The sequence below is a fragment of the Cataglyphis hispanica genome, chromosome 25 (genome assembly GCF_021464435.1).
Source record: "Cataglyphis hispanica isolate Lineage 1 chromosome 25, ULB_Chis1_1.0, whole genome shotgun sequence".
In the NCBI taxonomy this organism is placed as follows: domain Eukaryota; kingdom Metazoa; phylum Arthropoda; class Insecta; order Hymenoptera; family Formicidae; genus Cataglyphis; species Cataglyphis hispanica.
In genome coordinates this window covers 2830102-2856012 of record NC_065978.1, presented here as the reverse complement: position 1 = coordinate 2856012, position 25911 = coordinate 2830102, and the positions used below count along the sequence as shown (strand labels likewise).

The window sequence follows — 25911 nt, the reverse complement described above, 5'->3', positions numbered from 1 at the left end:
AGTGGCCCCTTTGTAGCTTTGTAGCCAGTCTCGTAAGAGACAAGGCGCGATATTTGCGTTCCGGCCGTGCCTGGAAACAGGAAACCAACAGCAGGACATGTCAGGCAGTTTGTAGTTTCATAAAATAGTGCTGAAAAGTGCAGAAGTCCGTAAAGAAACAAGTAGAGAGAGAGAAAAAGAAAGAAATAGAGAAAGAGAGATTTATATATAATATATTTAAATCTCTGTGTGGAGAGATATAGCGAATATATTTTAAAAAGCATAATATATTTTATGAAATATACATACATGAAGATAATATTATCGCTATTCGTTAAACAAACAATTTTTCTTCCTATATCAAGAAAATATATGTATAATTAGCATAGAAAATATGTCTTCGTACTCTACTCGTCTAGTTTTATCGCAAGAGACGATACGTCACACACACACCTTATATCACACACACACAGACGTTAGACGTTAGTGTGCGAGGAACGCACGATGCAACTGACCGCCGTGTTGCAGCAACATCAGAGAGCATTTAATCCGGAATACCGAATGCGCGAGAGCATATCGCCAGCCCCGAGCGATAGATTTGGGCAATGCGCGAAAACGGGGTTGCAACCCTCGTCGATTCCAAGTGCACCCTATCCCTCGGCGGGCCATTAATAATATACCCATATTGGACACAATTCACCTTGAAATTAACCGGCAGCCGATTGGTAAGCCTGGCCAAATTGACTTCGAAATTGACAATTTACGATCGTTCGTCCGCGCGCGTCTGCTCCTTCGTTTACTTTCTCGTCTCGTTTTATTCGTATTTCATCTCTTTTCTGGCATTAACAGCGCGTTGGATCTATCAAAATATCATGGCATTCACGATTGAGAATTGTTTTGTATAGATATTAAATGATAATATATTTATCGCATCATGTATTTTAAATACACTGTACAAGGTGGGTTCAAATCTGCTCCGGCCAGATTTTGAAATTTTATAGGAAATTTAATTCTGAACAAAAAGTTTCCAATAAACATGGGTCGAAAAATGCTTCCTTAAAAAGTTAGCGTCCAAAAATCTCTGAAATCGCGGTTATTTTATACATTTTTTCAAATGTTAGAAAAAGTATGCGTTTTTTAATCAAAAATATCGAAACAAAAGTTGTAGAGAATTAAATTATCTTTCAAATGAAATAAGAATGATTGTGGTGCATTCCATACGTTTTGAGATAACCAGTTTCAAATGTTTTTTTTTTTTTAACGAAAAGTGTTTTTTGACTATCAACGGCAAAGCTTTTTAAATCATATTATTTCAAAATCATATTTTTAAATCAAATCTCTTTCCCTTATACTTGAGAAAAATTTTTATTTCTATTCGGCTAGTGACTTCCCGTTACATTGACAAGATACATCGACAGGAAGGTATTCTCTCTATGCACACACAATGTATACCGATTTAATGTGGCGTACGTAGGTAGGGTCACAGAATGACACGCACGCGATATTGCTCGCATGACACACTACGCACTTGGCTCGCCTCTTCTCTTTTCCTTCTTACAGTCATCATTGTTCCCCACGCATCGCTCCGAACGCGAAACACGAGTGGCAAATATTTGTCTTACAATATAATCACCGTTATGCCAATAACGAGCGAGTGTACGACAGAAATATACGAAAAAAAAAAAAATCAAATAGAATTTGGTTTATAAAATATAACAATTGTAACATGACTCGAGAATATTAATTAACGCGTTAATTCACCGTGATTATTCGTGTACCGAATTATTTCGCGAGCAGGGAATACAAGCAGTTTTCTATTTATATAGATATGCGTTGTTTTATTATTAAAAATTAATGGCATAATTGCTTCGTGTGGGAAAAAAAATAGATATTTATCTCGTTCCATTTGTTTGGTGTGAAGGAAGTTTGGGTGATACATACACGCGCACATGTCTCTCGCACATTGATCTTAACGGGAAATTATTGTGGTTTATCGTCAGATTTTATCATAATGGGCGCATGAGCTGTCAGATGCAACAGGAATCGCGAGAAACGCTCGCGTTAAATTACATGGAGGTCGATTGCGCGCGGAGCGATGCCGCGCTTTCCACGGAAGCGGCTGCCGCATAATTAAGACAATTAAGGTATCCGCTATAAATCACACCGCGCGCTCATCTACTTAAGGCTAATATCAGATGGGCGATCTAAGCGAGTACCACATCCACGTACGTAAGCTAAATGCGCGATCTCTATTCCGTTTCATCATTGGCACGATCTTTTCCTTTTCTTCTTTTACGCTGGATTTCGTGAATTCTTCCGTTCTTCCGTTCGAATGCGCTGGTTTAATACGTATTAAGGCGCAGACAATTCTCCACCTGCGAGTGAGCGAGTGCCGATCGAATGGCCGACACCTTTCCAGCGAATTCGCATCGTGAATTGACGACTCGAGATCGATTCGATTCGATCTCGGCCTCACTCGCTGCGTTTTGTTGCGCTGAGAGTTTTTTGCGGCAGCACGCAGCGCGACTGCACCGGATACGCACGCGGGCGAGGGAACGGTTGAAAGAGGTAAAGACTCTCCTCGAAGTCGATAGATCGTTAAACGCCCCATCGCTTACGAAAGCCATGTAATTCTGCGCGAGTCGCACCGCGCGATCGGTCCTTCTTTCTCTTTCCCTTCTTTCTCTCACATCCATTTACTATTCCTCTCGCGTTTCGTGTTGCCTATTCTCTCTCCATACATTTCTCCAATGCTTCCCTCTCTTCCTCTCGCCGATTCCACCGTCGATTTGTCTGTTTCTTTCCGTGGAACGATCTGATTCTCCACCGTAGGTGCAACGATCATTAGGGCGGGGAACGATCGGGATCATAGCACCTGGCCCGATCATCGGCAACTCTTAATGCCCACACGCAATTCCGAATGAGAACCCGGCCAAGTACAATATAGAAGTGTGTGCACGGCCGAATCTAATCGATCGATCGCACCGCTCCGAATAACGTACAAAACGATCGTTTGGGCGATAATTTCCAGCCGTTTCGGCCGCCAGAGAACTATATATATCGAGAGACGCGACTCGTTTTGTGAAAAATAAGCCTGCTCCGGATGTGTCTGTCTCATTCCGGCTGTATAAATCACGCGACAAGAGAGTCGCACGCAGAGAAGCGCTCGCAGAGTATTCGATCGCTCCTTACGATTAAATCGCTCTAATTGCGGCTTACTCGTATATATAATTCACGCGATACGCCGCGCACTCGTAAATACTCTCGTCTTGATCGCCACGATCTTCGCGGAGATGTTTTTTCGAGGACATCGTCCAAAGAGGGACAGTTGCCATGACTCAACCTGTATAATTATCCGAAACTTTTCTTACGATAGGAGAGCATGAAATTAAAAGTACTTGCTCGATAATTATTTGCGATCCTGCGAGAATAACAAGGACAAGCTCATCGAACGAGAAAATCGTGTCGCGGCAGTGTTGGAAAGAAAAAAAAATATATTCTTTTAAACACACTTTGTTTTACCTTGTTTACATTTCAGTTCATTTTTTAATGTTTTAATTATCTCGCGCGATAAACGTCTCAAATATTGAAATTATCGCAATCGACGTGGTCGGATCGCGTAGGTAGGTTATTACCAGCTGATATCTACTCGCTCGGAGAAATAAATCAGTTTTCTCGAGATAAAATTAAAAGAATGCCAGTTGAACGTTATTGCCGCAACGCGCGATTATTAGCGATCTCTTGATCCTCTGGTCAATAATCTGATCCATGCCCGTCTCGGCATTGCTCCGCTATTGTTTCGTCACGATGTATATCCGCAAGATAATACAGGAGATATTACGTAAATAATTTACTCGTTTGCGAGAAAAGATTTCAATTTGCACGTGCAAAAAGATTTTGTTCAAATTACGTCTTTTATCTTCAACAAGTGCTTAAAAACGTCAATGTTTTTACGGATGTGCCGCAATCTTTGGAAGGATATATCGTTCCGATCTGTCCGTCTTATATTTCAAATCGCCAAGAGGATGAACGCGACCTGCTCGCGCCAGTCGGCGGTGCCTTTTCTTATTTCGCTGATCGTGTGCGGTACGCAAACAAATGCGCATTATGCGGAGTCTAAGCGCTCAGAAAGTGCGCTCGTGTTTTCGGTGTAACCTGAAGCTAAGCGGTTTAAGAGATCAACGCCGTATAAACCGGCCGTCTGAGAATCGTCTGGGGATCCCGCGTGCGTGAGAGGCGGCAGTGAAAAAGAGATAGAGCGAGAGAAGTAGCGAGGCGAAAAAGAACGTCGACGGGACAGAGAAAGGGAGACGGAAGAGAAGGAAGGGAAGAACGAGGAGAAGAGAGAGAGAGAGAGAGAAAGATTCTGGTAGAAGAGGCAAAGTGAGAGAGGGCAGAAAGATGGGATGAAAAATTAGATTTACAAATCTGTCTTGACTACTATGAGATTGCTCGCTTACCGGTTAGTGGTGCTCAGCCTCTGCCTCGTTATTCCCTAATGATCCTACCTCTTCGCGAAAATATAGCCGCGCACGCTCGTATAAAGCGTGTACGTAATTAAGAAAAGCATCTTGAGTCTCGAGAAACACACTTTATTACACGTTTGTTCTTTCTATTTAAACGGAGGTAATTGAATAGAGCATTTGGTATTTTGATTATATAAAGGTGCTGATTGAGAAAAGTTGAGAACATTGGCGGATAGTTAGATATATCGAGAGTAAAGAAGGTAACAAGTCCCACATATTTTCATTGCTTTAAAGCAAAAGGCGGCTCTAGGAGTATATATTTCGTGCGTCGTGTCGCAGAATAGTGTGATATGCACGCGTAGAAGCTACGTGTGTTATGTATATATGTATGCTTGTGTGTGTGTGTGTGTGTGTGTGAGCGCCTCTCTGGCGCCTACCGCCTATGAAAAATGAACCTCCCTCCCAAGCTTCGGTATCATCGCCACTATCGTACAGATTGTTTCAACGGAGATCTTTCTTGTCTGCTTCGCCGCCGACAAAGCTCGAAAGGTACCAGTGATGCTCATCAAAAGAAACACGCCGGCCACTCGCACTTAATTTTAAAGCGTGAGTCTATAGAGAGTAATTGTGCAGATTGTGTGGAATTTTTTAGAAAATATAAAGATATTTTCAAATAAGCTTAAAGTTTTCGTTAAAATTATACACATAATTTTGTACAATTTAATTTTTTATATGTATACGTAATCGAGAAATTATATGTATTAGTATTTTGTCAGTAAATATTAAAAAAATAAATTGTCTATTTAATTTAATGTATGGACAATTATACGATATACAGGGAAAATGTCCAATGTTATTTTTCCAGATGATTTTCATTTTCCCTTAGTCACGTAAGAGTCCGCTCTTGAAACGTTCGCACGATCTACGTAGATTAGCGATTAGTGTTTTCAAATTGGTTTCTCGGCTAGTAAGCCGGGTGTTCCTTTAATGGTTTGCGCCTCCTCTCTCTCCTGTCTTGTGAAATTTCTCCTTTCTCAAATCTCGAAATCTGAACTCGAGATCCACTCGAGGCATTGCAAAAAAAAATTTATTTTTTTAAAGAAAATACCAGCGAAACCGTTAAAACGTTCATGTGCATACATTTCGTGTCGCGCGGCAGTTTCGATTCGCGCAGTTTACAATCATCATTAATAATTCGCTCATTTTTTGCGATCCCTAATCAGCTGAGAAGATCGCTATCGCGTAAATGAATCGAGAGACATGTTAGCGCTGATATTTTTTCCTGAAATTCCAGCAGATAATCGGTCGCGATGAATATCGCGACCACAACGATCGGGGTAAGACATTACCTCGATGACAGGTGTCTCTAACCACAGTAACTCTCTCTCACTGTACAGCTCCAGGCCAGGAAGACCCCCAAAGCGAGCTTCCGTTGGACTGAGCCTCGCGGCCAGCCACCTAGCCGCGGCGGCTGGCCATCATCCTCAACACTCCCTGAAGAAGCACAGGATGGACAACGGCGATTATTACGAGAACGGACACCTCGGTAAGTGCCTGCACAAAATATTATATAACATAAAGAGCTAATATACATTTCTCTGTGTCTTAAAATAATATAAAATATTGATATTTTATAAGGTTTTTTTTTTTTTTTAATTGCAAATGTTATTACAATTTTGAGCGCGATGTACTTTTCGAGTTACAATTTTTTTTTTTGTAAAAAAGATTTAGACGCACAAATGCGCAAACGGTTGAGCGCCGTTATGCCAAATAGAGCGTATACGTGCAAATAAACGTACGTATAAGCGAGACCCACGCGCTTGATTACTGCCATCCGTACATGCGTTCCGGTATACACGGTGACCCTACCGATCAATTAATTAGGGGAATCAAACACACTTGGAGTGAACAAATTAACTGCGACTGCACCGTCGTGTTGCGGCCTGCGGTGGCGCGGTCACCGATACCCAGGATATCAGCAGCGCCGATATCGTACAATATCCCTTCATGTAAATTGTGCATACTCGCGCTGTCTTCGCATTCCATATTCCGCGAATAGAGGAAGTTGCTTCATTATTCTCGATTTTTTTCATGTGTATCGTCGTATCGTTCTTTACGCATCGCGCATTGCCGTAATTAATCGATTATTGATACAATTAATATATTTCTAATATTAATTAATTAATAATTAATAATATTTACTATTATTAATAACATATACAACGAAATTAATAATATAATCTTGCATGACTTTGTTCAACCTTGCGCGATATTTATCATCCGCCAGAAGCATCGGCAAGATCGATAAATGCGCATACAATATTCATTGGTTTATTTGCGCGGACTCTTTGTGCTTCTCGATAACGCTTTGAAGGCTGTTCGTTGGGATGCGCTTATTTCGCAGATATATTATCATCGGGGGACACACAGAGAGCAATAGAGGGGAAAGGGGGAGAGGGAGAGGGAGAGAGAGAGAAACGTCGATACGTTATTGCCGTCAACGTGGAGAGAAGGAAATCGTTAAATCACGTCATACGGCGGCGGCGTCGATCGACGTTCGGAAATTGTTTAAGCAAATAATCGCGAACACGCCGGCCGACCAATTTTACGGGCAAATACGTTTCACGGTGCAACGTTAATGAATTAATGCCGCGGCGCGCGCGTTCGCGCCTGCAGCCAGCCTGCGCTCGCTCTCTCTCTCTCTCTCTGCTCTCGTCGGGGTAAATGTTGAAACGGCTGGCAATTAATTACGGCCGTGCGGTAATTGTATAATTGTTTTACGATTGGAGCCGGTAGTCCCCTCCCACCTCCCCTCTCTGTCGCTTGCCTCTCATCTTGCCCGATTGTGCCCGATCTGTTCGCTTGGAATATACGATCGGTGCCCCTGCGAAGAGACAGATGAATTAAAAGAATAAAACTGCACGCCTCCCCCGATTGCGGAATCGTATAAGGTCAGGCATGTTGCGTGAGAGGAAGATGCAGAGAGAAATTTTGCGGACGAATGATTTTTTTTTTTCAATTTTACGCGATGAATCTCGGCGCTTTTCACATAACGCAATTAATAAACTCAATAAGCGAGATCTCTGATCGCGATAACGAACGCGAAACACATTCGTGACGCACGATGGATCGACATTATGTGAGCGTATAAGTCCATCACACCAGATACGCATGTGTTATCTCTATGAAATTAAAAGCCATGAGAAAAATAAATATATATCATAGGTGGGCTGTAGAAGAGGAAGAGAGAGATGACGAAATTGAGTGTTTTGAAAGCGCTTGTTTTGCCGCGATGGGAATCAAAAAAAAATGAGATCACAAGCCAGTCATATTTACTTTTAAATCAAACACTTTTAAAGATGATATAAATTAATTATTTTTTGAAATAGTTAACGGAATTCCGCCGTAATCATTTAATGCATCAATCGCGCAGGTATCATTAATCAAATTGACCCGGCACAATTTATATTACACGACCTAATGCATATATCGAATTGTTTATTAGCGCGCGAGTTAAGTCAATTATCCTATCGGTTTGAACGAACATTAGCTTAAATATGAACGAATTTGCCGTTAATAAATAATTTCTATTTCTCTCCTCAATAGCACTCGTCGAATATAGCGTATTACAAATGTACGCGTAATCGTAACATGAACTCGATTTCATCGGCGATGCTCGCGCATTATAACTATACTAATACATTGTGTCGACTAGTGTAATCGTTCGGTCGTTTAACGGATAGCGGCGCTTCGGTGTGGTGGCAGCGCAAATTTCGGATAGCTGCTCCAAGAGCATCACATATGCACACACACATGTGCAAAAAACAAAGAGAGAGAGAGAGAAAGAGAATGTGTGTGTGTGTGTGTGGAAAGCGTGTCGCGCTCGTTGGGTGGCTGGATGGGTGGTTGGTTGGTCGGTCGGTCGATTGGGCGGCGGGACGGGCCGCGGCTTGAAACGACGGTGTACTGCCAAGCGAATGCTCATAAAAGCATTGATTAACTGTTAGCGGTCGTAGGTCAGCCGGCACACGGCTGGCTCGTGTACCAATAAAATCCGGCTAATAGTGACCCGACATCGCTTCAATATCATGCGTCGACCATCCCGAAAGCTCCCGTTGATTGTCCGCGTCGACGACAATTTTCACGCTCAAAACAGTAATCGCGTAAAAGTCGCTTCAAGATTCCCCTCGTTCCTAATTCTCATTGCACTTTTTAAACATAATTATTAAGCGACGTGATATTTCGAATTGATAAAGTTTTAATGAAATAAAAGTATTTTTTTTTTTTTTTTAGAAAAGCATGTAGCGTGGATTTTTAGAGTCAACACGTGGTCGAAATAATGCGCCTTTGCGTCTTCCGTTTCTAACTTTAAGAACTCTCGCTCGTAAATTGCTTTACGCATTTCCGGGAGTCGCGCATATACAAGATTTTAATTGCTGTCGGCGCGCATGAGTACTTAATGAGCAGTTATGTTTTGTTGATGGCTCGATAAGAAGAATAGATTACTATGAACGATGTATCTCCCTTTCTTTACGGCCAGGTTACTTGTATATTTATAATTAGGTGTTATCATTGGTTGGTGAAGAACTTAATAACTAGCGTTATTACTAATTTACTTGGTAATTACGAGTTAATATTTAAAATAGTCGCGATTATGTTATTAAAACCGGTCTTTTTCATATGTAGTTATATTTTGTATTAATTATCAAATGAAGTCTCGCATCTTTCCATAATATATTTGTGAAGAAAATTGTTTTATACGCCAAAAAAGAAAATTTAAAATCAACATACAAAATTTCGGGAACAAAAAACGTTAAATATATCAAGAATAGCGTATTATAACTGCTGACAGAAGGATCAAGTATAACGTTTACACAAGATTCGCATCCAGATTACTTCTGCAGATTATCAAAGTCACAGAATTACGATGATACCGGTCAAAATGATACCGATCGGTGCGATGCAAGATAATTAACGAATTGGAAAAACGCAACTTACTGAAATATCTATCGCGTTCAAAAAACGATTTTCCGTTTCAGTCGCGCAATCAAAATTACACTCATGTTATCAAATGCAAAATAATTATTACGTTATTACGAGGATATCAACGATATTAACATTTGAAAAAAAAAAAAATTATCAAACTTAATATTCGAGCGAAGAAAAAAATTTCCTTACTCGATTTAATTCAAAAATTTTATTATTAAATTATTAATTGCCACTATAAGTACGAAGTGAAGATTCTTTTCGGTATTAATGCATAAGCGAGCGAAATAACTGGGGAAAGAGAGGGTTATACGATATAATCGCGATGGTGGATCTATTATTTTTGCCTCTGCATCTCCAGAGGCCGTTTCGCTCGATTTTCTACCCTTCATTAGTTACAATCAAGGTTTACTCTGTGTTGGCCCGGCACGGCCGCGCTTGATTGTTTTTTACGAGAGAAAACAGACGAACTAGCGTGCACAGAGTGGCGAAAAAACGATGGCAAAAGCAGAGGCTGTGCAGAGAAATGTAAAGAAAGTGATGGTAGCATCAGGTGACCGATGTGAAGTAACAAAAACTCTGGCATATTTAAATTTTCTCTTCATTTTTTTTGTAACACCATTATATCTTTGTCGTGCCTCGCATGACTAAATCAATCGCGTCGAGAATTTTTGCGTTTCATTGTTTTTTTGCGTCATAAGGAAAGAGACAGCGCATAATCCTATCGCAAATGAAGACCTCAACAGAGAGACAAAAAAGCCGAGGAGAGAGAGACGAAGAGAGAAAGAGGGAGAATGAGGTGTTTATATTTGACGAGAAAAAAAGATTGTTATTAATATATAACGTATTATTAATCTCCATTATACATAGCACCTGCTTCTCAAACTTGTGTGTCAGAAAAACGATTGCAGGATCGTCGCGTCAACAGATGAATATTAAATTGCGCCACGTCTCTCTCTGATTATATTCCGGTCTCTTTTATGGCGCAAAAAAATGTGGATAAAATTGGTAGAAATAGCGAACATCATGCTACATTGTGTAAAAACATTGATTTCGCGACAGATATGTTTGACAACAGTGTTTTATACGACTTGTCGATACCGCTAGAAAAAATAAAGGAGCAACTGGCGGATGGAAACAACACGTGCACGCGTCACGCACACCAGCTGCGAGGGCAGCCATAAAATCCGTCTCTCAAAACTCTCGCGAGATACGACCAAATTTTAGTACGATTTAATTACGACGATCCTCGCGCTTTGCTTCGTCGTCCTTCTTATTTTCACGAAGATTCGGAGACACTTTTACAAGGCTTTTACCCAATCATTTAGAGTCTAGGATTTTTGAGAAGTTCTATTCAGAGCTGCCGATTTATTTGAAAATCATAATCGTACATCTTGCGTATATTTTGTGAAATTGTGAATTATTTTAGGTCACGTTGCTGTGTACAGATTTATCGAGTCTTGAAGTATCTTGTAGTCTATAGAGAATCCTTTTGCACTTTGTGGAAAGATTCGAAAAAATATTGTTCTTTAGTAGAAAAGGCGACATTTCTTGAAATCCATACATTTTTAATGCGATTCGTGTACGGGACGACAGGGTATATTACACCGATCGCGTATTGTGTGGAAATTTGATGCTGATAGAGGAGATCGGCGAAAGTGAAATGCTTTTTGGGTAAAGTGACGGCAATTTCCTGCGATTAAAACCGCGACTAATTGGTTCAAAAATCTGTACAATTTCCGCGCAGTCTCGCGCTGCGCCGGCCCGAATGGTGGTTGGCGATGGCGATGGCCGAATGATGGTGATGGTGGTGGTGGTGGTGGTCAACAATTTACTCGTTAGCAGGCCGACGAGTGTGCCGCGCCGCTCAATTAACTTGCGAATCAACGAGCCGGCCGCTTTGTCCGCGCGCGAATATTTCTGTGTAATTCGTACTGGCCCTCGTGACCAACAAACGCGCGTGGATGCGGCAAATAAAAAGAGAGAAGAAGGCCGGCCAGGGGCAACCATCGCGGGGTGTGGGAGGGAGCTAACGGAAAAATAACGGTGCGAGCAAATGAAAACTGACACCGGCCGCTGTTTTCCGACCGTGAAAGGTCGATGTGGCCCGGGCAGCAGCGTGGGCGAATGTCTTTCGAGAACGATCAAAAAACGATGGATCGTGTTTTGCGTCGCGCCTGGTGTTACACGCGTGAAAACAACCGTCCTTGTTGCAAATTAGTCCACGGCTTCTCGTACCTGAAAATGACGATTTTTATTACAATGTCTCCTTGCGAGAAACACGTTGGTCGCACGTGCACGTTGCGTCGTTTTAACGAGGCGCACGGGCTTGATCTTTATTTTAATAATCGCATAAATGGCGGATATATCGCCGAAGAGTGGACGAGTTACACGCGAGCGCAACGACGACGCACGGCTTTAAAACGCTCGACAATTGGACTCACATGGCGCATCAAAGGATATAAACCTCCTGTGGTCACCGTAAAAACTTTATGAACGTTCGTGATTTTATTGCGGCTGGGAACACGCAATTCTGCAACACATCACTTGTTCGTGACAGAGATATCTCAATAATATTTGTAATAGATTTTTTTACACCGAGATAATTCAGTTTGATATCATTTTATCGTTGCATCATACGTGAGATTAATAATACATTTATATTAATGGAGAAAATATAAAATTAAGAGAATTACAAACATAATCGATACAAATGATTGGTTTGTACGTAAATCCGATGTTTTTCAAACTAGATCGTGAAAGAATGAAAATACCTGGCGGGTATCGTGTACAATCGAGAAAACCGGTATTGTTCGCTCTCCGTCTCTCCTTCGATATCGTTCTCTCCCTTTTTCTCTTTACCTCGTGTCTTCTCTGTTTTTACCGCCAGCCTTACGCACAAAAGTGGCCCGTACCAGCTAGCTTCTGAGGTGAAGGAGGGGGGCGGGGGGGGGAGATTCATCCAGTCAGAAGATATTAATAACAAAATATGATATAATGGGAGCATCCCCTGTGCGCGAAATACAATACAATGTTTATGCAGAGGATTAAGCGATGTTGCGAGATCACGTGAAAAGTATCGACCCCGCTGAGAGCGACCGAGCGTTCGCCACGCGGCTAGCCGGCCCGGACTATTGCAATGCTGGCCGGCGGGCAGCAGGGGCAGATGGTTCGGGAACACGGGCCCCGGCGGTTTCGATCCTCGGTTTTGATTAGCCCGCGGGAGAGATTTACCTTTGAGATTAGGCCCGGATACGATTTTTCGTGACGGCCCGAGCGATTTCGAAACGTAATGTTTCGCCCGTTTGTCGTCTCACGCGTGTTTCGCACCGTTCACCAGGTTCCGTCTCTCTTATCTCTCGAGACAGAAACAAATTCGATCGAAATATCGTTGCGTTTTCGCGTGTACGAACGAAGTCATACGCGAGTCGCGTTGTTTCGAGCGCACAATCGTTGAATAATGAAAATCAATCGATATATACTCGAACGTCGTCGATAATAATCGCATTTCATCGAAATTTCAGGCCGTTTCCTCAGGCCGATAAATTTCGCATCGTATAAAATATGCGTCGATTTATATTCGGTCCGGCCGATCCTCTTTTCGCGGGGCGCGCTTTTAGACGCGGAGCGAAACCCGAAATCTGGCCCCGCGGGTACGATCGAGAGGAAGAGGAGTATATTCGCCGGGGATAGATAATTTCGCGAAAGACGTAGCCGCGATCGTACCTAATTTTATAAATTCGGAGTACGTTCATCGGAGGGCTCGGCCCTCCCGGAGGAGAGAAGACGGACAAGGTAAAGGGACGGAGATCTCGCGGAGAAACAGAGATGAACGAGGCAGTAAATAGGATAGGAACAAAAGAAGATTCAAGATTCCCCCAACGGCCTCCGGGTTGGCACTGCTATATTATGCAGAACGCCCGAAGACAAAGCGACAAGATACGTCGGGGAAATCGTTAAAAAGTGGACGGTGATCAAGATGAAGAGGAGGAGAGGGGAGGGCAGGATGACGTTAGTTTCGACTTGGACAGTATAAGATAGAAGAGACGCGAGAGTGAAAAGAAAAGAGAGAAGGAGAGAGAAAAGTATGGATAGAGAGTGAGAAAGACGAGGGAGACGATCGTCTACGATGCACGAGGAGTGTAAATAATACTAAGGCTGATTGTGGGCGTGGCTGACAGAACTCTAAAAACCTTCGACTATATATCAAAGGGTTTACTGCCCTTGGATGATTTCTTCCTCCGTGGCGGAGGAGAGACGCTGGAAGAACAAATACTGGACCGCTGTGTGCGAGAGAAGTGGGAAGAAAGCTGACGGCCGGGGGAAGGGGAGATCGAAGGAAGAAGAAGGACTCGATAAAGCTGCGATGCGAAGATTCGCAGTGGATTCGAAAAAGAAAGTCCTGTAGCTTCTCTCGTACATTATTGTCGTTACGACACACCGCGAATAAGATTAGTTGCTTCTTCTCCTCGTCGAGGCTCGTAATCTTCTCGTATTTGTCAACTGAGATGTCTCGTCTATGACTCAATACTCTTGCGTTGCTCTTTACGACCACTTAGAAACATCGATAAATAAGACAAAGTATTTCTCATTTGTTAGTACTTCAAGTAATTATTTACATTTAAGAAAATATTAATTTCTATAATTGCTTAGACGCATCTATTCATTAGTCACGAGATATATTTCGTATTATTCGATCGATCGATTAAGAGAGCTATATAGAGTATACAGTATGGGAAAAGGAGGAAAGAGGAATACACAAGGAAGCGGAGGAGGAGCGAGGAGGTGTGGATACCTATGGCATCTACTCTCTCCTTCGTTCTTTGCAGACTCGACGTTGGGAGCTACCTCGATGGCTGCCCGCCTGCTTGCCCTGCTTGCTGGCCTGGCTCGCTGGCTGGTTGCTTCGATTACTTGAAAAACCGGATTCCTCCTGCGCGAAACTGTGTTTCCCGTCTTGTGTTTATGTACCAACACACGCACGGATGGAACAATGTTGGTTATTCCGTTGCACGTGTGTACGCAGCATCCGCGCGTCTTTTCGTTGCGCTCGATTTTGATCTTCGATCGGTCCAGATTCTCGCTCTCGCACGCTTAAATAGATAAAATATACAGCGATTATTTACGTACTCTTTTAATTGAGCCAGAAGTCGAGATTCGCGACTATACGAGCGAACGGAGCTTGAGCAGAAGAGAACAGCTCCGGTACTCGTAGAGTCGCGATGTCATCGGCCGTAGCCGGAGGGTCGGTGTTCGAGGGTTAAATCCAAGGGTTTTGAGGGAGTCGGTGTCGAGGGTAAACATATGTATATACGTGCCTAAGCACAAACACGCGCTTATGGCGGATTCGGGCGAGCGTGGCCCTCGGTGGATTTCTTCGTCGTTTGGTAAGAACAATGGCGGTTACGTTGAGGACGGCGGGCACAAAGGGCATATTTTCCGAATAATTTCACATGACCCTTCCTTTCGCCAGTACTTTGCCGACCGAAAGAAGCGCGTATCCTCCGTTTGGAAGACGAAAAGAACCGCAACAACGAATCGAAGTCCCGCGGCGCGCAGGTCTCGGAGGGAAATATATTCAAACTGACTACATTATTTTCTTACGTTCAGATCGCTAAGATAAAATTTATGCAAATTTTAGTTCTTGATAAATTTATATCAAATAAATCGACTTGGCATTAATGTTGAAATCTACAGAGATTGTTTTTCTATTAAGTATATATATATATATATATATTTTTTTTGAATTATATTGAAATATATACGATGAAGCACGTGTAATAATAGCTGCGGCAAGAATAGTCAATTTTATGATGCTTAATAAATTCTCATTTCGCGTTCTACGTGTATACGTGTGCGGTTGAGGCTTCATTCATATCTGACGCGTCGTGGCGGCGGCGAGTCGTAGGACGAAGGAAAAGACGTGACGAGAGATACCGGGCACTCATTTAGTCCGGCAATTTATTCTCGCGTTTTGTAATTAACACCAAGAAAGAAGTAGCAGAAGTTATTCTTCTCCTACGGGCACGGCGTGGCACGGGTGGAAGCGACTACTCCGGTCAGTCTGCCTCCTCCCCCATCGTCATTTCGCTTCGACTCGCTCCACCTTCGACTCTTCCTCACGTGAAGAAAACGTACGTATCACTATTAAGCGTCAGGATTGAGGCCCGGAACCTCCAGAATCAACTCGAGAATGAGAAACCGAAGAAGAAGAAGAAGAAGAAGAAGAAGAAGAAGAAAATGGAAAGGAACGCAGGAAGAAGGAGACGCGGATGAGAAGGGAGAAGAAGAGAGAAGAGGAAATAAGAGCGAAGAGATGAGGCGACGTGAAGGAGAACAGAGGAGGATGATGGAGGCCTCTCCTCTGCATGCCACCGCAGTCAGCCCCAGACAGAAAGCGGTCTGTATAATTATGGGTTGTCACCTCATCAGAGCTCCTCCGGGAGGGGCCGGGGGAGGTGGCGGCGCGTTCGTCTGCGCGGGGGCAAGGGGACGGGAGGTTATAGGAGTGCAGTCTTTAGCTCAAATTGTGTTTTATCGTCTTTCGCATTTGGCTTTTAAGGTCCCGGCGATCGGCGACCCGGAGGGTGATGGAGCCGCCCGAAGCACCTCTTCTTTCGGGCCTCTTGCGCGATTTTCTCGGAATAGAATAGCCGTTCTTACCATCGACGCGACATAATGCCAATCTCTGGATATATCGCTTGTTCTACTTGCGAGAGAGTGCTCGCTTATTAAGGAGCGAGTTAAAGCGGATAAGAGATCGAGATCTCGATGTGCATTGAAAAAGGAGGGGGTGTTCTTCGAGAGAGACGGCAGATTGTGCGTCACGCGTCAAGGATCGCAGAACGTCTTCATCGATCAAACGTCGAAACGCTGCATGCATTGTGAATCCGATAAATACGTATTGTCAGAGCTACAAAATTGCGAAACATGCATTTAGGTTTTTACAATGATCGAAACACATGCTTCGATGCTTCTCTCATCCATCCCTTTCTCTCTCGCTTTCGCGCATACACATACCAGTCTGCGTGAGGGCACATATACAAAAAGGGGCACTGCGCGAGAAGGTACTGAGGCTAAGTGGCGAGTTTAGAGAGATTTCATTAAATCATATGGATTGGGGATAATGCATGTTATTGAGCGGAGCGTTCAAATCGCGCTCTATAAGTTGTAATAAGTCCAATTTTAGGGCCGGTCATGGGCCGGGTCCCGCAGTGGTTGTCGAGCGACTCGGTCGCTCGCCGGTCGTCGGCTGCTATTTGGCCCGAGGCCGGCGCGGAATGACAGTCACTGGGACCGGCGAACCCGCCACTTACTCGTCAAACGGCCAGCCGGTCCGCCGAAATCACTGCCATTTAGATAATTTGTAATGAATAGGCACTACTCATTCCCTTCCCATTTCTCTCCGTCTCCTTATTTTACTTCTCTCTCGCGCACGACCTGGGCCCCGAAAGGACGCGTCCAGGTTGGCCGAATGACATCGTTTATCTAATATTTCATAGGACGGCGCGCGGATGACGGTTCCGAGAAAGACGCAATAAATCGCGGCGGGATGCCGCGAGCATCCCAGGACCAACTTAAGCGAGACCACTTAAGAAAGAATTCGAGATTTCATCCTCGCCCGAAAGCGAGAAGGAATGGCCTCGACAAGTTTCGAACGCGTATGTGCAGAGGGAAGGCTGCTGCGAGCCTATAATCCGAGAACGATGTGCGATTTAAACGCGAAACTGAATTTCAACTCAATCTATAAGATCGTACATCCATATTGAAATATATTCAAGAAAGAAAAATATATCGATATGTTGACAGTGGCATAACAAATAGCAAGGTGACGCGTCCTTTCTCTCGCGTTTCCCCCGCAACGAAAGACACGCGTCGAAGGTACGTGACGTCGATCAAAAAAACATGACTGCGCATACATTATCGTGTTACGTTATCGACTAAAAAGAGAGTGAAAGAGCGGAGAGGAAGGGAGAGAGTCGGTCGCGCTTGTCTTGAAAAATCGAGTATTCGCCGGGGTGACGGCGAACCGCGAAGAATAATACAGGCGCGCTGTCGCATATCCGATATCGAATATATGGCAATAAGCCCGATATGACGAGAAAGTGAGAGAGGGAGAAAATTATCGATACAGCTAGGCGATGAAACCCCAGGTCTACGATCTATCCCCACAATTCGTTCGCGAATCCATCACGGTGGCTTGCTAAGGCGTCGCGCAAACATACGGACGCGCGAATCAACGCATAGATTATATGCAGAGGCTACGCGCCGCCGCATGTTGTGTGATTGATATTTGGTTAAGCGGCCGGCGATCCATCAAGCCCGTAAAAGCGCTCTTTATCCTTGACTCGCCGGGAGCAACACGTCTCACCCGATTCCGATGAGATCTGGATACACGCTCGTACCACCACGTTCTCCTTTCCGTTCAATCCTTCCTTCTCTCGTCTCACAGATCTTCGCTTCCCTTCTCTGTTTCTCGCCCTCTCCCTTACCCCTCGGGCCATTACTGGAACCACGAGAAGCGCAGAAAGATCGATAATTGAATTTATGCAATTTCTTCGTGGAAGAGTGAATAATCATAATATATTCCGCTTTGTTTACGTATGTATCGTATGGTAACTATACGAGATCTCACTAGAGCACGCGTGTATATTTTATTTGCAGACGTACCGAGGATGGAGAAGTCACCGCTTCTGGCGAACGGATACAATCATCCACCCACGCACCTGAGCCACATGCAGTTCATGCAACTCGGCGGACACCCAGGTGCGGGACACACCGCCATCCTGTCACCGGCCAGTCTGCCTCATCACCTGCAGGCGCAGGCGCAGGCTCGTGCCGAGCAAGGTCTCAAGGTCAACCCGAATATGACCAATATGGAAGCCCTCGCGAGGTGAGTTTCCCTCCCTCCCTTCCTTTCTCGCTGTGTCAGGTCGCAAGCAAGCACTCTTGCGAGCGACGATATTCCGGAAGCTGCGCGCGTTCTCGCAGCGGGTAACATTTTCATTAATTTCCTCCTCGTGCTTTACGAGCCGACCGGGGACAAGTGAGGATAGAATGGTAATGCAAGAGATACACGCCAAGTGTATCGACGAAGGATGGAAGCGGAGTTCAGAATACTTGTCGGAAAATTAAAATTTCAAGCTTGTGTGTGCTTCCGCTTTCGCTCTTTTCGTTCTTCTCACGCAAGATCGGTGGCTCATTCGAAAATTGGATTTATCCGTTTCGAGTTTATCATCAGCGCTCTTTGGCCGGCGAGGCCAAAGGAATACGACTTTAAGAGGATTTAAAGAGACGGCGAAGCCGTGGAAATCCGAGGGGTTTCGACACCGCTTGATCTCTTCCCCCTTCTTGCACCTTTCCTCGCGTTATCCCTCCTTTTTTTGTCTTCGCGTCTTCCTTCGACTTCGCTTTCTTAGACGCGCATCATTTACTCGGCTTGGATTACATTTCATCGCGTTGCGCACCATTGACGATTAATCTCCTTTTCTATACTGAATATTTAAAATCAAACGAGTTCTTTCTGATTATAAAATTTTCATTCTTCATAAAGTAATTTTGTTTTATCATAGTAATACTTTTTGCTGAAAAATATTGAAAAAAATAATTTGATTTTATATATTACGAGAACATGAAGAACCTCGTATTGTCTCAAGGATGCGTATGATATTATTCATGACTCGGATCGACCTTGAAGTCCTACGATCATTCAAGTTTATCCTTACGCGGCGTTAGATCACCTTTGAAGATGAGCGGAGGGCCCCTTCTTGAGAAGGTGGCAAATCTCCTCGCTGCCTTATACCCGTAGTCCCAAGACGAATATCGCAGCTTATTCGGTTTCGCAGAGAGCCGCAAAGAACCGAGAGAGGCGAGAGAGAGAGAGAGAGAGAGAGAGAGAGAGAGAGAGAGAGACAAAGAGAGAAGGAAACCAATGGAATAGCATCCTCGTCCTTGCTCGAGGGGGTAGACACGGCACTAATCCCGGCATTTGTTAACGCGTTTCTAATAGATGCTCTCGGTACGTTGCCGCTCGCCGCGAAACGCTCCCGTAGCCAGCCAGAGCTTTGGAGGATACGGAGACTCGCCTTAATTTTCGATTACATCCGCTCCGTGTAATTAGCCCCGTTCCGCCAACCATTACCCTCTTTGCCTGAGAGTTTGCTTTAGGCGGCGCGCGCTTGGAAAATCGGGACTTGACAGATCCGATCGTTTCTTCCTTTCAAGAGCGTTCAACTCGATTCTGCGATTCGAAAAAAAGGAATTCTCGTAAACGCGATCGGAAAATAGACAACGATCGGGAATAAAAAGATGACAAAAACAAATGAGAGAACGCGAGAATACATTTTAATGTCGCATCCTGGCTAAGGCTATCTGGTGCGCATTTTGAATGCAAACTTGACAACATACGCTGGGCAAGATTATTTAATGCAGAGCCGACGCTCAGGATTTTTAACGCGTCTCAATCTTTCTTGACGACGCAGCGTGAGAGCGAATGTAGCGAGGCGCGTGAGTATACGTCACGCGGCACGCACACACCCGCGCTCGCGCGTGTATAATGACACGGCGAAGGCGGCGCCGCACGTTTCGCATTATGATTTCAGCGCTTTGCTTTTAATTAAAATGCAAATCTATCGCGGCGGAGGAGCGAGCGAGCGAGCGAGCGAGCGAGCGAGAAAGAGATCGGGAGGTAAGACGGATTACGTCTGGGGGCGCTACGACAAACACCGGAATATGATTAATTCAACGCAACCCCATCCTGGGACACCACGTCCCTTTCGTCCCCCCCGCCTGTCTCTCTCTCTCTCTCTCTCTCTCTCTCTCTCTCTCTCTCTCTCTGCCCCATCTATATCGTCATCCCTTAACTCGACGTATATCTCCTTCCCTCCGACCACCTTTCATCACTCCGTGACCTCTTCGACCAGTTTCCACAAATGACACGTACGGCTTTCGTGTCTATCTGTAACTCCTCACTTTCCTTCCCCCATCGACATCAACATCGTTCATTTTCTGCTGTGCAAATACGCCAACGAGAACCGTGGAAATTGTGTCAGGCATATTGACATTAGATGCCGGAACATCTCTCGGTCGGCGGAAGAGATATAGGGTAAAATATTTTTTTCGGGATATACGATCTCGATGCCATCTAATTTCCGTTCCGTTCTTAAATCGCGCCAACGAAGATTCTATTCCACCCTCTCCTCTCCCTTTTGATTAATTTATATCCGCTCTTTCTTCTTCTCTCGTTATATCTTTTTTTTTCTCCGCACGATACTAGGTACAAATTAACTCCACTCCTTCCGCTCTTTTTTAATCAGCGACATCAAAGGCTCTTCATTCTCGGTGCGTTCGGCAACGGTCGAATCGCGCCAGAGTCGAGAGACGAGACGAAACGAGGATCCTTAATCAAGCGTGTCCTCTCTTACAGGAGGACGTCTCGCGATTATGCAATTTCTTCCACGACGCGAATCTCGACGCGTTTCTCCTTTCGTTTTCCTTTTGATTTGCGATATTCCGAGATGGAGACTCGGTCTTTCTTTTCCATTTTTTTGTCGTAATCGTCTTTTATTTTGTGCTCCACAGGTCCGGGACGGTTTGGGAAAACTGCCGAGCTGCCTACGAAGATATTGTCAAACATCTCGAAAGGTAGGACATCTAAACCGTATTTAAAAGAGAAAAAAAAAATAGAAAAATTGTGCCGAATCATGGCTCGTCGCGGTCATCGCGTTTTTACGCAGAAACTCCGCGATATGCGTGTGTTTGGACGTGCGAGAGGGGGTTCTCGCGCCGTTCACCCGTGAACCCGTAATTCTCGATTAGCCGGAAAAATCGCGCTACATCACCGACGCCAAAAATACAAAACGCAGCGGAGCGGGCTCGATGACGCCGGCGGCCTAGGCCGCCGCTGCACTTTCCGATAAATCAGTATTATCGGGGAACGGTATCGAGTTTCCGGTTGCGCGACAAGTTGAGTCCAGGCCTGACGTAGTAATGCCAACATGATTTGTATGGTGCGAGAGCTCGTAACGTTCCCCTCCCCCCCCCTCCTTCCTCTTTGCGTGCCCCGCCTCGTCATTCCACCCCTCGTCTATCCGCCGCAAAATCCATCCACCGCGACTCCTGCGTTTCATCCGATACCAACACACAGCCACTGTCGTGGCCGGAGAGAGCCACCGAGGAGTCGCACCGAGGTTTCCGCGTGATCCTAACCACTTGTCACTTCACGGCACGCAGATCATCGTCGCGACGTGCCCGTCCATCATTCGGGGATTAAATCATTCGAGCGCTTGCGAGAGCCGTCGCTTCGAAAGGGTTGATTTCGGCAAGGGAATTTCGAGCTCCCTCCTATATTCTCCTCTCCCCTCGTCAGCCTTGGCGGAGAGGGCGCGAAACAGCGTGCTCTGTTATATTATCGTACTGTTTCGCGTTGAATTCAATGTTTGGTACTTTGGTGCGAAACGAAAAGTTGAAGCGATACGAGGGAGACGAGGGCAATACCAAACGAACGGATCAAGCATGCCGAATGCATCTTCAATTTTACCCTCGCTTGTAGGAGGAGATGCGAGATGCGAGAGGGAGGAGTCGGTCCTCGCGCCTACGCGCCACGAGCGGCAGAGAGCCGTTAATATGAGGGGGTGAAAATCGACACTTGGCCGTCCGAAACGTAATTTCCAATTCAAAGGCAATGACCACTGGTCGAGCCCCGCCGCCGACCACTCACTCCGCGATCCCCGCGCGCGCGCGCTTCCCCACTTCCACTCTACGCCACCCTTTCTCTTTCTCTCTCTCGTTCTATTTGCTTTACCGTCGACCCCACCGTCGACTTCGTCAACCGGACAAACGCGTATTGTGATTTCAGCCTTTGACTGGTGGCCGTTCGATGGATATCGCAGGGGGTGGTAAATGGGCACGAGGCCACGGGGAGCGGATGCGGGGGCGTCGGCGGCCGCGACGGTAGGGAAGGGCGGGGGGGAGGGGGAGGGCAGGCACGAGGGGCCGGGAAACGGACCGAAGCAGCGAGAGCGACGGGGGTGGTTTGCTGTGGAAGGGCGGCGGACCGGCGAGCACACCGTGAATATTCATGGCGAGAACCCTAGACGAATTCGGACTTGTTGCGACTGACACTGATGTAAACCTTTGTTTATCCTGCGTGGCCCGCGCGCTCGTTCGTTCCCTCGAGATACGCGCGAGAGGCAGCCGCGCAGCCGAGGGCGATCCTCGAGTATTTAACTGCGAGTTAAATTCTGATTAATCGACGGCGCCGGCTTTATTAATTGTTTGTCCTCTTTTGATTTTACAAGCACACGAAACGCAGCCGGAACGACCAAAGACCGCGTTACTCCTTCTGTCGCCTCTAGTTTCCTCTCCCTCCACCGTCGCGTTTTAATCTCGATGATTTGTTCTCGCTAATCCAGTTGATCTACTCGCAGGAAAAGTCCGATTTCCCCTTAAGTCTATCCGCCAGTTCGGTCAATTAAATCTCATTAATCTTACGGCACAGTAAGTCTGTCTATATGGTTCTTCTATACGAGAAATAAGATTTATTAGAGTATTTTTTTTTTTTTTACCCAAAAATATAATCACCTTTTCGTACTCAAACTAAAAGCTTATAGCTGCAAATTTTTATTTAAATTTAAATTTTTTACAATTTTTATTTATCATAATTGCATGCATCGTTCTCTTCATCGCGAGTGATAGCTATAGAAGTGAATTTCGGATATATATGACTGGCGGATAAGCAGTCGTTACGGGCGGATGAAGGCGGAGTTGCGGAGTTGCCGGTCGACCCTCGGCGTACTGCGGCGGCGGCACCGCGCGCGTTATGAAGTAAGTAATATTAATGGTTCCCCGCGCAGTCAGAATGTTCGATATCAATGCGCTAATGTCGGCTTCCTGGCTTTAAAACTACCCAGTCATTCCGGCATAATTCAGCCGCGCATTGTCTGTCGCCGTCCGACTATCATCCGCCGTCAGTTTCTCGCTGCCTTCCTACGCTGAGTTCCTTATCGTCGTCGGCATCCCCTTACGCGCTGGCTGCGCATCTCCACACCGGTCCTCCCTCCCTCCCTCCCTCCCTCCCTTGCCTCTGCGTCTCCCCGTCTTTCGTCCGTCATCTCACTTCGACCAGTCCCGGACTTGGGAGCCACCCTCCTCGTCGTACTGTCGCGATGTCATTAATTACGGTGACGATGACGGCGACGACGTCCTATCGTCCAGGACATCTGCTGGAAAATAATATTCATAAAGTTGAGCCTCGTCGTTACGATCGACTCTTTCTACTTTCTCTCTCTCTCTCTCTCTCTCTCTTTATCTCATTTGATTTTGCTTCTTTTTTCTTTATCGTTTTTCGTTGTTCTTCTTGCTAACGGGATAACGTCGTCCATTTACTTTTACGGTCGTGATTTCGTGGCTGCCGAGACTACGTTCTCAAAGAAAAGTATCGACGGACACAAAACAAACACTTGGAACATATTTCTTCCCATTTTGATAACCACATTCGATTACTGCCGGCATCGACGTCGAGTTATATCATGAGAATAGCACGCGCGATCAATATTATCATAATCATTTAAAATAATAATTTAATGTACGATTTGTTTCACTTTGATGCGTCAACTTTTTATCGATTAGATTAAAAAGAAGACAAAGAAATAGAATACGCGAAATGCATATTAATATTAATAAACATTTAATACAAGTGTCTAAATAAATTGAAATTTTATTATTTATTAATTAAGCAATGGCATGCACGTTAATTTTGAAATATATCTTATTATTCTAATTTATCATGTAGTTCAAAGTATTAACTAACTACAATTCTTTCAAGAACAAGACACTTGAAAAACGTACGTATACACTATTTTTCCTAAATTATATGAAAATAAAATTTATACTTATTATATCACCGCGAATAAGTGTAAGCTAAAAAAATACTTGGAACTGTCAAACAATTGGCCTCACGTTCATTTCGCGGCGCGACGAACGCGACGAAACGTTCAATTCGCCTCGGCGATCGCTGTTCCTCTCTTATGCCATCATAGGCGGCACGCTAATTGCGTTCAAACGAACTGTCAGTGCGCGTACACGTAGAACGATGCAAACACCTACGGAGGTAACTCTACTGTAACTACGAGCATCACGTAGAGCTGCAGCGGCGCGACGTGCGTGCAAATACGCGCATTGTGATTAATACTGTTTACGCGGTAACCGGTCCAGGCTCGGAGCTGTCAGCATCCCGCAACGAGGATCCCATAATTACGCGATGTGCCGCGGCGCGACGTTTTCCGCCTTGTCCGCTTAATCGCGCATATCAACGTGAATTTGATTGTCAGAGATTATCTCAATTGTTCCTGGCACTTATATACGTGTCAGTTTTTTTTTTTTTTTTATTTATTCCTTACTGTGCGATCGGTTAATTATTATGACGTGTTATTACCATGTTATTATCATTAAAGAGAGTATGATGATTGTTTCTTCAATTATACCATTTTTTTTTTTTAAATATATAATTCGTGCGCTACATGCGATTAGAACGCCGTCTGTCAATGATGGAGCTTATTCTCACGTCTCAATATTCATAGAAGACTTGATCCAAGTAAGATTGCAAGATGGCAAATTGCCGAGTAAAATGAAATATGCGCGAAAATCGTTGCGCGATTATCCCGGCGTTGACAAAGAGCGTATTAGTCACGCTCGTATCATTCTCGCTCTCTCGTTTCTCCTCTTCAGCGTTGTACCGTTCTTCTATTTCTCCTTTACATCCCTGTAATTTTCCGACATAATTTTCATGTGTAATTGCCAGTGTACGCGCGCTTGTTCGTCCGGGCAATTACTTGGATATTTAAAGAAACGTGATCCGTGCACTTGGCGCTCGAGAAAGAGAGACAGAGGATGCTTGATCGGCGTTAAGGTCACCCTAATTTCACGAAAGCGATTCGAACGCAGCAGGCAGGTATAAAATCCATCGCTCACGGATTCCACGTCTGGTCACCTTCGATCGTTCTATCGATTATGCTAACGTTTCTATGATCTAATCCCAACAAGAATCTAGACGACAATTAGCCCGACGATTTTTTGCACGCGGCGCATCTCTTCTTCCCTCGCATGATTCCAAAGGAATATCTCGCACGGATCTCGGACGGAAATCTCGGCGTGGACGGTCAGCCGAAAATATTCTCAATTCGCGACAACCGTACGGTTAAAACTTTGGCGAACTTGATCGATCGGGCGCCGTTCCCTTCTTCCCAGAACCGATTATTAGTTGTCTATCGATGATGGCGCGCACTCTAAGTTCCAACGATGTTGGAACGATCGCGTTACATCACCATCCTGTTACTGTCGTGACCAAACGATCGTGTGAGGTGGATCCCGCATCCTCTGCGTGTGACGATAATGGGATCATCCCTCCACGGGATGCTCCATAATACCGCATCCGCGATTGATTGCGACGCAGCACGAAAGGAATCGTCAATCGAGAGTGCGG

General features: G+C 44.8%; 1 protein-coding gene across 7 annotated transcripts in view; it reads left to right on the top strand.

Annotated features, from left to right (window-relative positions):
* LOC126858377 (dachshund homolog 2) overlaps positions 1–25911 on the top strand; it is a 182947-nt gene that overhangs the window by 69488 nt on the left and 87548 nt on the right. For 5 of the 7 annotated variants that reach the window (XM_050608640.1, XM_050608644.1, XM_050608643.1 and 2 more), the window contains 3 exons: positions 5843–5991; positions 18096–18324; positions 21012–21074. In XM_050608640.1, coding sequence (XP_050464597.1) covers positions 5843–5991; positions 18096–18324; positions 21012–21074 — 441 coding nt within the window. The remainder of the gene's footprint in view (positions 1–5842; positions 5992–18095; positions 18325–21011; positions 21075–25911) is intronic. The other 2 variants (XM_050608641.1, XM_050608639.1) reach the window with 1 other exon arrangement.